General features: G+C 43.8%; 1 protein-coding gene across 3 annotated transcripts in view; it reads left to right on the plus strand.

The window, feature by feature from the left end:
• Window positions 1-12,494, plus strand: part of sh3rf2 (SH3 domain containing ring finger 2) — a 32,406-nt gene that overhangs the window by 18,736 nt on the left and 1,176 nt on the right. For 2 of the 3 annotated variants that reach the window (XM_029722052.1, XM_029722064.1), the window contains exons 6-10: window positions 9,129-9,253; window positions 9,637-9,807; window positions 10,058-10,344; window positions 10,597-11,045; window positions 11,528-11,817. In XM_029722052.1, the coding sequence (XP_029577912.1) occupies window positions 9,129-9,253; window positions 9,637-9,807; window positions 10,058-10,344; window positions 10,597-11,045; window positions 11,528-11,817 (1,322 nt within the window). Of the gene's footprint in view, window positions 1-270; window positions 295-9,128; window positions 9,254-9,636; window positions 9,808-10,057; window positions 10,345-10,596; window positions 11,046-11,527; window positions 11,818-12,494 lie in introns of all 3 variants that reach the window. The other variant, XM_029722041.1, reaches the window with a different exon arrangement.

Below are 12,494 nucleotides of genomic sequence, written 5' to 3' on the forward strand. Positions count from 1 at the left end.
GAGGAGGAGGAAGAAAGGAGAGGAGGAGGGAGGTCCAGAGCGCCCCTCTGTCTCTCTGTTGGTCCCTCACATGCTTATGATGATGATGATGATGATGAGTCACTCTGTAGAGTCAGTTATATAACAGAACCCCTTGTCTCTCTTTCTGTTCTCTCCTCTCTCCCTCTCGTTCTCTCTCGTTCCCGATTTCCCCCCCCCTCTCGTTTTCTGTCTTTGTCTTTCCCTCTCTCTCTTTCTCTCCCATCTCCCTCTCTCTTTTATCTGCCTGAGAGCTCCTTCCTCTTCACTGAGCAGGTAACAGTCCTTCACATCGCTGTGCCTATAATAGCAGACAAGCCTGGTCCTGCATGCCCTCCCTCCCTCCCTCCCTCCCTCCCTCCCTCCCTCCCTCCCTCCCCTCCCTCCCTCCCTCCCTCCCCGCTATACAGAGGGAGGTTGTTAATGTTATGTGTGTTTTCTTCCCATCTCAGCACTTTGTTGTGATGTCATGATGTGAATGGGGGGATTGTAGGAGGTAAGGATGTAGAGGAAGTAAACCAGTCTTTAACATTGCTGTTTATTTGTAGAGCTTTAAGTTAACGTTACACAGTACGGGCTTCATAATCAGAGAGCCACATTCTGTCAACATTATCAACATCTCAAAATGGATATACAATGCTATGAGGCTGTCTGTGGAGAACAGTTCATTTGTCCTGTTTCTTTGCCAGATCTGAATTGTGATGTTTGGGATGAGTTGGCTAATGAAGTACAAACAAACAGATCTCTGCTAACAGTCACGAATAGTTTAACAGTTGCTAAGAAGTTACCTGCTGCTAACAGTTGACTTGTTGTGTTGCTGGAGATGGTATGAGATTATACCAAGTGGTGAGACAGTAGGGGCACCCTGCCAGGCTGTGTTTCTAGAGGTGTGATGCTAATAGCCTGGGTCTGGAACACCCTGCCAGGCTGTGTTTCTAGAGGTGTGATGCTAATAGCCTGGGTCTGGAACACCCTGCCAGGCTGTGTTTCTAGAGGTGTGATGCTAATAGCCTGGGTCTGGAACACCCTGCCAGGCTTTGTTTCTAGAGTTGTGATGCTAATAGCCTGGGTCTGGAACACCACAATATAGTGTTTACAGAGTGACTATAAAGTGAACCACAGACCATTACAACAGGAGAGGAGGAGGAAAGGGATTAGAGGGAGGAGGAGGAGGGTAGTGTGAGGTTGAAGGTAGGAGTGAGATGCTTAAGAAATAACAGGAGGGGAGGAGAGCAGGAATGAGAATATACGCTACTGAGATTCACTGCTAGTTTTGTCTTCGGACTGAAGAAAAACAAACCAAAAAGCTAAACATCATAAGATATTTAAAATACAGTGGTTATCAGAGAACTTCTCAATTGATAATACATTATTTTTACTCTCAGGTTGTTGTTTCTTGGATCTTTCTGTCTCTATTTCTGTCTTTCTCGCTCTATCTATCGCTGTCTCTCTCTCATTATTAGAATGCTGCACAACACAGCACTTGAAACAACAGGCTTCGAGTCTGAAGTGATGTTGTTGACATCCTGGTCAGAAGACCCAGTTCCTAGAGTCTGAAGTGATGTTGTTGACATCCTGGTCAGAACAGCCAGTTACTAGAGTCTGGTGCTGTAACTGGCAGCGTTCTGTTCTCTATCTCTCCCACGACAGAAACCATGAGGCATTATTTGGTGTGCAGCCCAAATGGCATCCTATTCCCTGTTTGGTATACTACTTTTGACCAGGGCCTGCATAGGGTTCTGGTCAAAAGTAGTGCACTATGTGGAGATTATGTAGGGTACCATTTGTTAGCATCCATTGACTAATTGTCAACCTTTCAAGTGTTTCTAAAGAAGAGCCTAAATAGATAGCTCTATCTGCTGTCTACCAAATCCCCTGGATGGTGGAACGCCCGGTAATGAACTGTCACCCTTCCAGAATCCTCTTAAACAATAGCAGCATATCTCCAGGACATGCCATGAGTTGCTAACTTGGTCTCACGTTACTTCTGCCTCATAGTATTGCTTTTTACATTGCAAAGTGCATGCCACGTCAATGGACTGTGGCTGATTTGTAGCTACTGTATAGCAGGGTTACGTCCCAAATTACTTCCTGTTTCCTACATAGGGCACCACTTTTGATCAGAACCGTGTGTGTGTGTGTGTGTGTGTGTGTGTGTGTGTGTGTGTGCGTGTGTGTACGTGTGCGTGTGCGTGTGTGTGTGTGTGTGACACAGGCTGTTTTCACAATAACTAGAGAGAGAGTGTTGTTACCCCTCAAACCCCCGGAGGATAACATTACTGCTTTAATAATGTTGTCTAGCACCATGTATTAAGTAGTTCCATGCCTGATTGTTGAACGGTATCACCGTAATGCCAACACACCCACTCTGAGATTACCGTAGACTCCTAGGCAACGCAATGAGAACATTAATGTTGTTAATAGCATAACGTGAGTGATGCACACATAGATACGACGCCTCTGCAAATGAGTCACCGTCTATTTTGAGTGGCTTGGTTAGGTAATGAAGGGTCATTATCCTGAAGGCTGTGGTCTGACCCGTTGGGAGAAGCACTTCAGGTTGTCAGTACTGACTCACAGACACACCTCAGAGTAGAGCCACACTAAACCTCCATCAGTACTGACTATCAGACTACGTTCAATGCTCCTCTCCCAGTTTCATTAATTAGTCCCTCAATTGCAAATATGGAACAAACTACAGTTAACAACCTTTCTGCAATTCCTAGATTATTGTCCAATCACCGTATTGCGAATACTACTCACATGCAGAGAGGTATTGTTAGTAGTAATCTTGTCCCCATAAAATTGAGCTCTGTCAATAGCTCGAAAATGGTTTATTGCTCATCCAGTGCAGCTTCAGGTGCTACCTTGGATACTCCATCTGATATGAATTCCTGTAGCAATGGCATTGGAATAATTCATTTGAATGCTAGAAGCCTGATACAAAAGTTGGACTTTATTGAAATTTTGGTCTCACAATCAAATGTTGACGTATTGGTTGTATCTGAATCGTGGCTGTGTGATTCTGTGCCTGATTCAGATGTTCAGTTGATTGGGTACAATATTTATAGAGCTGATAGAGTTGGTAGAGGTGGTGGTGGTATCGCGATTTATGTAAAATGCTGCTTAAATGTTTCTGTGTCCATATCAACCTCTGTCCCAAAGCAATATGAATGTCTAGTTTTAAATTTGGTACTTGGTAATAATGCTAGTTTAACTCTAGGAGGGGTATATCGCCCCCCCCCTCAGCTCCTCCTTGTACTCTATGCAAATTATCTGATATACTGTCTAATTATGCAAACTCTGAATTACTGATTTTGCGAGATTTTAACCTGGATTGGCTTTCACCAGTATCCGATAAATTAAAAGACATTTGTACTGAGCTAAATCTAACTCAGCTGATAACTAAACCAACCCGTCCCAACTTTAAGAACCCAGTAAAATCTACTCTACTAGACATTATTCTATCAAATACCCCCCATAAATACACAGCCAGTGGGGTTTTTGCAAATGATATCAGTGACCACTGCCCTATTGCTTGTATTAGAGATACCAGGCTGAAACACTCTGATCCCTGTATAATCTCTAAGAGAAATTATAAACATTTCTCACAGCAAGCTTTTACCCTTGACTTATATCACTCTGAGTTTTTATCCACTTGCTGCTTTCTGGACCCGGTTTTAGCCCTTGCTTTTTTCTCTTCTATTGTTACCTCTATGTCTGATAAACATGCCCCGCTTAAGAATCACAGAGTAAGAAACCGAACCAGTTCTTGGTTCTCTCCTGAATTGTCAGGTCTTTTCCTGCAAAAGAATCGGGCCTGGGCCTTGGTGAGGAAAACAGGTACTCCAGCTGATTGGCTGTTTTTTAGGCAATTGAGAAATAAATGTACTGCAGCTGTCAAAAAGGCAAAATCAAATTACTTCCTTAATGCTATGACAGATTCTGCAGGAGATCCTGCAAAATTCTGGAAAACTGTTAATTCACTGAAACGGGGGAATTCTGCTGTTTCTCTTCCTAAGCAAATTACCTCAGATTCCTGTATCCTAAGTGAAAAAAATGATATTTGTGATGCTTTTAATAAGCATTTCATCTCTGCTGGTTTTTTATTTGAAAGGAAAAGTGGCCATTGTGGCACTGGAAAGTTAGTTGATTTTTCGTCTTGCTTTTCAACCGTTACTCTGAAAAATGGTAACCCTGTTTTTAGTTTCCAGAAAATAACCGAAGCAGAGGTTCTAGCTGCCCTGTGTGCCATTGATACTAAGAAATCCTTAGGCGCTGACAATTTAGACCCGTTCTTACTTAAGTGTGCTGCACCTATCATTGCTGGTTCAGTGACACACATTTTTAATCTAACATTAAGCACAGGAATTATCCCTAAGGTGTGGAAAGCAGCTTTTGTTCTGCCATTACATAAGGGAGGTGACGGTAGTGATTTGGATAACTATCGACCCATCTCTAGGCTCCCTTGTCTGGCAAAGATCCTAGAATCTATAGTCAACAAACAGTTACAGTCTTTTCTTTCTGCTAACAGTATTCTTAGCACCAATCAATCTGGTTTTAGATCTAAACACAGTACCACATCGGCCACTATGCTTGTTGTAAATGATATTGCAAATGCCTTAGATGATAGAAAGCACTGTGCTGCGTTGTTTGTAGATTTGTCAAAAGCTTTTGACACTGTAGACCATGCTATCCTTTTGAGTAAGCTGTCATCTATAGGAGTGGGCACGGATGCCTGCCGATGGTTTTATGACTATCTTAAAGATAGAACTCAGGCCGTCATGGTCGACGGGATCAAGTCTGACTCCTTACAGTTACTTAAAGGGGTCCCTCAGGGTTCAATAATTGGCCCACTATTGTTCTCACTTTATATAAACAACATTGGTGATGATGTCAGATATTGTAAATTCCATTTATATGCAGATGACACAGTGATGTACTCTATTGCTCCAACAGCGGACCAAGCTTTAATGCAGTTGGAGTCTAATTTTAGGATACTACAGGGGTCTCTTTTACAGCTTAAACTTGTTTTAAACGCTAAGAAAACAAATGTCATGTTTTTTTCTAGGTCTAAACTCTCAGTTAGAAACACTTTTGTAATCACTAGCTTGGATGGTACTCAAATCAAACAGGTCTCTGCATATAAATATTTAGGGGTATGGTTAGATGATAGGCTTTCTTTTAAAAAACATGTTACTGAATTGGGAAAAAAGCTCAAATTCAAGATAGGGTTCCTTTATAGAAACAGGGCTTGTCTGTCCTTTGTAAATAGAAAACAAATTGTGCAGGCTACTTTTATGTCCGTTTTAGATTATGGTGATATTATCTATATGCATGCATCGGCAAACACATTAAAACCACTGGATGCTATTTACCATTGTGCACTCAGGTTTATCACGGGTGATAGTTACAAAACTCATCACTATATCCTATATCAACATGTGGGTTGGGCCTCTCTATCTGTGAGGCGAGAGCAACATGCTCTCTTGTTTATTTATAAAGCACTTCTTTTAAAACTACCTCCATATATATCATCATTAATTTCCACTAGATATACAAATTTTAAAACCAGATCACAGATGTGGATTACATTAGAGACTCCTGCGGTCTCCACAGAGTTGGGTAGGACTGCCTTTAGTTCCTTTGCGCCTTATTTATGGAACAAACTGCAGATCCAACTTAAGTTAGACACTCTGGTGTCCCTTGCCCATTTCAAAATGTTATGGAGGATCAATATGATGTTGTCTGTGATTGTTTCTGTTGAATTGTGTCTTTGTTTTGTATGTTTGAAATGTTCTTGTCTGTATGCCTAAAACTGTACATGGCAACATGTTTACACAGGGCACAGCCGTAAAAGAGATCCAGGTCTCAGTCTGTTTTCCCTGTTAAAATAAAGATTACATTTTTTTTTTTAAAAACCTCCATCAGTACTGACTCACAGACACACCTCAGAGTAGAGCCACACTAAACCTCCATCAGTACTGACTCAAACACACCTCAGAGTAGAGCCACACTAAACCTCCATCAGTACTGACTCACAGACACACCTCAGAGTAGAGCCACACTAAACCTCCATCAGTACTGACTCAAACACACCTCAGAGTAGAGCCACACTAAACCTCCATCAGTACTGACTCAGACACACCTCAGAGTAGAGCCACACTAAACCTCCATCAGTACTGACTCTCAGACACACCTCAGAGTAGAGCCACACTAAACCTCCATCAGTACTGACTCACAGACACACCTCAGAGTAGAGCCACACTAAACCTCCATCAGTACTGACTTACAGACACACCTCAGAGTAGAGCCACACTTAACCTCCATCAGTACTGACTCACAGACACACCTCAGAGTAGAGCCACACTAAACCTCCATCAGTACTGACTCACAGACACACCTCAGAGTAGAGCCACACTAAACCTCCATCAGTACTGACTCACAGACACACCTCAGAGTAGAGCCACACTAAACCTCCATCAGTACTGACTCAGACACACCTCAGAGTAGAGCCACACTAAACCTCCATCAGTACTGACTCACAGACACACCTCAGAGTAGAGCCACACTAAACCTCCATCAGTACTGACTCACAGACACACCTCAGAGTAGAGCCACACTAAACCTCCATCAGTACTGACTCACAGGCACACCTCAGAGTAGAGCCACACTAAACCTCCATCAGTACTGACTCACAGACACACCTCAGAGTAGAGCCACACTAAACCTCCATCAGTACTGACTCACAGACCTGTTCAGCTCTCTGTAGTTCTAGTGAAGTAGAGATTTGTAGTTAAAAGGTCCGTTCTGTAGCGTGGTAGGCAGACTAGGCACACTGTTTCTTGTTCTGAGTTCCTCATTACTGCGTTTCATAGGAAATGAATGTATATTTATAGTGAAGAGACTAGTTAAGGGCAGAAAGGAGCTCTGCTGGCTAAGAGCATCAGCATTGTTTGCTGTTCCCATCATGTAATATCAATTACAGTGGCTTTTACCGAACACTGAGGATGAGGCCCAAATGGCTCCCTATATAGTGCACTACTTTTGACAAGTAGTGCATTATATAGGGAATAAGGTACCATTTGGGCCGCAAGCCAGCTACTTCATCACCTGGTATCTACAGTATGGGGTAAATCCCCTTTTTTGATTTGAACCAAACCTTCCATACATATTTGCCCATTTGTAGAAGTGCTGAAAAGTGACTTTATTTTGGACCTGAATGCCAAAACATTCCAGAGGTAAAGGTGCTGAAAGTTGACCCATTTTGCGTACCACACCATGAGACGGCCATGTCGTCATCACTGGAAAAGATAAATGGTTATGATGGATATCATTTAAAAGCTCACAAACAGGTTGGATATAATGGCATTTATTTATCTAGAAGTACAGATGTTACATGGTTGACTTTCCCCCAGAATTCAACCACCCCTGGGCATTTCCACAGGACATGCTGAAAAGCACCAGCCCAGAATTCAACCACCCCTGGGCATTTCCACAGGACATGCTGAAAAGCACCAGCCCAGAATTCAACCACCCCTGGGCATTTCCACAGGACATGCTGAAAAGTACCAAGGTCCCCAGAACTCACATAATGGTGATGGATTAATACCATGTGATGTGGTTTTTTTTTATTCATTAATTGGTGATTGGCGTTTCTAGATGATCCAACTATCTTTTTCTGTACCGTCTCCCAATTTATTTGTCTGTCAGCAAGTGTAAAATCTTTTTCCAATAAAGTGGATAGAGTACATGGTTTATGTGCTGCTAGAATGAATCGACTATAGATGTCATAAAACAACTCCTTTTTGAGTGGCGTCTGTCCGTTAGGCATTTGACCAATGGGTGTACTGCTAGCTCTGCTCCCCAGGGGACCCCATAGGCTGGCGTGGGTAAACAGAGTTGAAGGTGAACCTGGGACATTACAACACTGGTGGATTTCCTGGAAACGGAGGAGTCCATTCACATTGAGTATGTCTTTGAAAGTAATAATACCCTTCTTAGACCAAGAATCTGATATAAATAGTCTCTTACACGCTGAGAATTCTTTATTACTCCATATTGGAGAGTATGAATTGAGATCTAGATCTCATGCTGTTCTGTAGCTTTCCACGCGTTTACCGAGTATGCTATAATGTTCCAAATAATAATGCACTTTTTTAAGAGTCAATTCAGAAACGAATAAATATTGTAATCTAATTGGAGAAACTATTGACTCTCCTATAGCCAAGGAATAGAAGCCTGGGACCAACCAGGGCTTCAGGAAATACATGTGGAATGATAGGTGTTCAAATGTTAGGTTTGGAACTGCAAGTCCACCTAATGCTTTTGTTCTCTGTTACTGTTGCACATTTAATCTGTGGTCTCGTTCTCCCACAAATGAACTTGTTTATGACAGAGTCCAGTTTAGACCAGTAGTCTGTAGGAGGAGGCAGTGGTAATTGAGATTTTGAATAATTGAGAGTCTTTTTATATATTTTTTAATCTTTTGAAAAAGTCACTTTCTGACCACTTCATCCAAGGGAAAACGTATGGATGTTTTGTTTAAATAGAAAGAGGAAGGGGGATACCTAGGCAGTTGTACAACTGAATGCCTTCAACTCAAATGTGTCTTCCGTATTTAACCCAACCCCCCCATCACATCCACGTCTTCGGCACCCGGGGAACAGTGGGTTAACTGCCTTGCTCAGGGGCAGAACGACAGATTTTTACCTTGTCAGCTCGGGATTCGATCCAGCAACCTTTTGGTTACTGGCCCAGCGCTCTAAGGATGTTGTCAGAGTGATTGAATTCAAAAAGGATTTCCCATTTTAGCTTAATTCATATCCTTATTTTAAATCAAACAGGTTTAAGTCCATATATCTTCCTGTTTCTTTCTCTCCCACATTATCTCTTTCTAGCATTCCTGCTTTGTCTGCTTTATTTCTCATTGATACCACATAAATGTCCTTTCACATTTAACATGAGAATATCTTATTCTTACTCGGTCTTTAACAGGTCAGTTTACGTGATATCTTCTCCGACTTTACTGTTTGATATCTTGGAAGAACACTCTATGGCAGTATACATATTTACATCCTGGTCTTCCTCCTCCTCCTCTCTGTCTATAGGGCGTGAGGAAGATGAGTAGTGGTGAAGCTCCTCCCACCATCACCATGGCTCTGATCAACCCCCAGTCCGCCTCCGTCTCCTCGGACACCAAACAGTCCTCCACTCAGCAGCTCTCCATCAGTGTGTGAGTAACATGGTAGTAACATAGTAATAGCTTTGTAGTAACATATGAGTAACAGCCTCCGCTGACACCAATGTGCGCTCTACACAGCAGAAAAACATTGGAGTAACGTAGTAGTAACGTAATAGTAACTCAGGAGTAATACAGTATTAACATGGTAGTAACAACCTCCGCTGACACCAAGCAGTCCGCCACCTAGGAACTCCATCAGCGTTGTGAGTAACACTGGAGTAACACTGGAGTAACATCAGCCGATGTCACAAAGTGCTGTACAGAAACCCAGCCTAAAACCCCAAACAGCAACCAGTGCAGATGTAGAAGCACATGTGATGATATAGAATTTGTCATCTATGTGAGATTGTGGTAACATGTAATCTGTTGTTCAGGTGTGCTGCTCTGTACTCCTACAAGCCCTGTCGTTCTGAGGAACTGGAGCTGAGGAAGGGGGAGATGGTGGGGGTGTATGGGAAGTTTAAGGAGGGCTGGCTCCGAGGCCTCTCTCTACGGACGGGCAAAGTGGGCATCCTGCCCGGCAACTACGTCACACCTGTCCTCAGGTAAGTGGGAGAGCTATTTCTACCGGTTTCATTAGGCGGACCGTGAGAAACAAGTGACAATTGTTTTTGTGGTTGTAATGTTGTGTTTTTATATAATCATTGAGAGGATCAGCCTTACTGTTAGACGATGTGTGTGTCATCATTGACCACTTTCCTACAGTGGTTCCATCTTTTTGACTTTCATTTGTGTCATGGACACCTCATTTATTGATTTTGACAGCAATATCTATCTATTTCCTGTCTGCCACAGAACCTCTGCCAGGCTCTTGGAGTCCAAGGCAGTGACGGCAGGCCCTGGTACAGTCCCTGGAAGAAGAACCTCCTCGTCCTCCAAAACGCCAGCGGTGGTTCTAGCTCTCCACAGGGTCAACTCAGATGAAACTAGTTACTCTACTGGACAACGGGTTCCGCAGCAGTCCACCTCCGTGGCCACGCAGCTTGTGACGTCATCAGGCGGCGCCACCAGAAAGTCCCGGCACGGGGTGGGCTCGGAGGGATGGGACACAGTGAGGAGAGTCTTCCATCGTTCACACAGAGGTGAGAGTGGCGGAAGTTTGTAACTCTACAAAGTTGCATTTTCAATGTTTGGATGGCTCCACGGTTGGTTATCATCCTAACATTATGCATTATTTAACAGTCAGAGATAGTAAACCTGTAAAGACTTCTCTGTTCTAGTTTGTATACGTCTGATAATCACAAAATGGAACCCAGAACAGTGCAGTGGAAATTACATTGATTTGACAAGGATCCATTTTGAGTGATTTCAAAGTCTTTTTAATGTTCCCTCAGGCTCATCTCAGCGGGGAAACCACTACCCCCACACCACCATCTCTTCCAGCTCAGCCCTTCAATCCCAGACCCAGAGCTCATCCCAGAACTCATCCCAGCGCTGTAACCACTACCCCCACACTACCAGCGCCACCTCAGGCCTTCAACCCCATTCTCAGTCCCATTCTCACAGCCAGAACTTTAGCCATATTCAGGCCCCTGGCTACTCCCCTGCTCTGCTCAGGAAGAAACAACACATGAGCATCCTGCCCAATCACAACAGATCTCTGGCTTGGATGTCTGAGGGACCCGCGCCCTCTAGTGGTGGTTTTATGAAGGACAGGGACACTGCTGTCAGAGAGACGTTTGATAGGCAGGTGTTGGAGACAAGGCAAGCAGCATCGAATGGTCAGCAGTCCATCAACTCCATCCTCGTGAAACCAGACGCCCTCAAGAACAACACAGAGAAGGTAACACGCCTGCTGTCTAGGTATTATTAAGTAGTGGCGCAGCGGTCTAAGGCACTGCATCTCAGTACTTGAGGCGTCACTATGGACACCCTGGTTCGATTCCAGGCTGTATCACAACTGGCCATGATTGGGAGTCCCATAGGGCAGTGCACAGTTGGCCCAGCGTTGTACGGGTTTGGCCGGTGTAGGCCATCATTGTAAATAAGAATTTGTTCTTAACTGGCTTGCCTAGTTAAATAAAGGTTAAATAAAAAAAATATACAAAATAAATGTAAAAGTAGCTTGGAAGGATAGTTGACTGGCTTCATGTCTACTTTGACTTCTAATTCAGATTGTCTTTATTGTGAAATTCTCTTACCATGAACTCTTTCACTTAGCAAATGCTGATTGCCACTGTCTGCTATATCCAGCATCAATCATCTTTATTCCTATTCCACTACTGTATCATAATGCCAACATTGTTTGTGTGTTGTATCCATCAGCCCACCAAGTCAGTGCGGTTCCTGACCCAGCCTGATTCCCCTCCACCACGGCCCAGGACCACCTCCCTGCCCTCGGGTAGCCAGCCTCCCTCCAGTGCTCACCCTGGTCCCCCTCCCCTGGAGGTCTGGGCTCCATCACTCACACTGGGGCGAGATGGGCCTGGGATCATACTGAAAGAAGGCAAGGCTCCTGTTCTTAGGAAAGGTCTGGAGACAAACCCCTCAGATGTTCTGACTTCCAATCAGAAACCAGCACCATCAGCGTCAATACTGTCCAGCAGCCCTAGCAGGTACAGTGAGTTTCATTCAAATTACAGTACACATCAACTCTACAGGAAAGGGAGATAGATATACCAATGTTGACATTGTAATGGTTATGGGGGCAGCTGTGATCTGTGATGAGAGTAACAAGCACCTCCTCTTTCACAAACTGACCTGCTTAGTGTCTTATTTCAGGAAGTAGGATTTCTGTATTCTGAATGTGATGGTGGTCCTCTGTTGCTCGCTTGCATCGCCAAGGGTCGTTAGTTCCTCCTGTACTCCCTGTTCACCCATAACTGCGACTCCAACACCATCATTAAGTTTGCTGACGACACAACAACAGGCCTGATCACCGACAGATGAGACTGCCTATAGGGAGGAGGTCAGAGACCTGGCAGTGTGGTGTCAGGATAACAACCTCTCCCTCAACGTGATCAAGACAAAGGAGGTGATCGTGGACTAGAGGAAAAGGAGGGCCGAGCACAGCCCTATTCTCATCGACTGGGCTGTAGTGGAGCAGGTTGGGAGCTTCAAGTTCCCTGGTGTCTACATCACTAACTAACTATCATGGTCCAAACACACCAAGACAGTCATGAAGAGGGCACGACAAAGCCTTTTCACCCTCAGGAGACTGAAAAGATTTGGCATTGGTCCTCAAAAAGTTATACAGCTGCACCATCGAGAGCATCCTGACTAGTTGCATTAC

The sequence above is a fragment of the Salmo trutta genome, chromosome 3, assembly GCF_901001165.1.
Source record: "Salmo trutta chromosome 3, fSalTru1.1, whole genome shotgun sequence".
NCBI lineage: Eukaryota > Metazoa > Chordata > Actinopteri > Salmoniformes > Salmonidae > Salmo > Salmo trutta.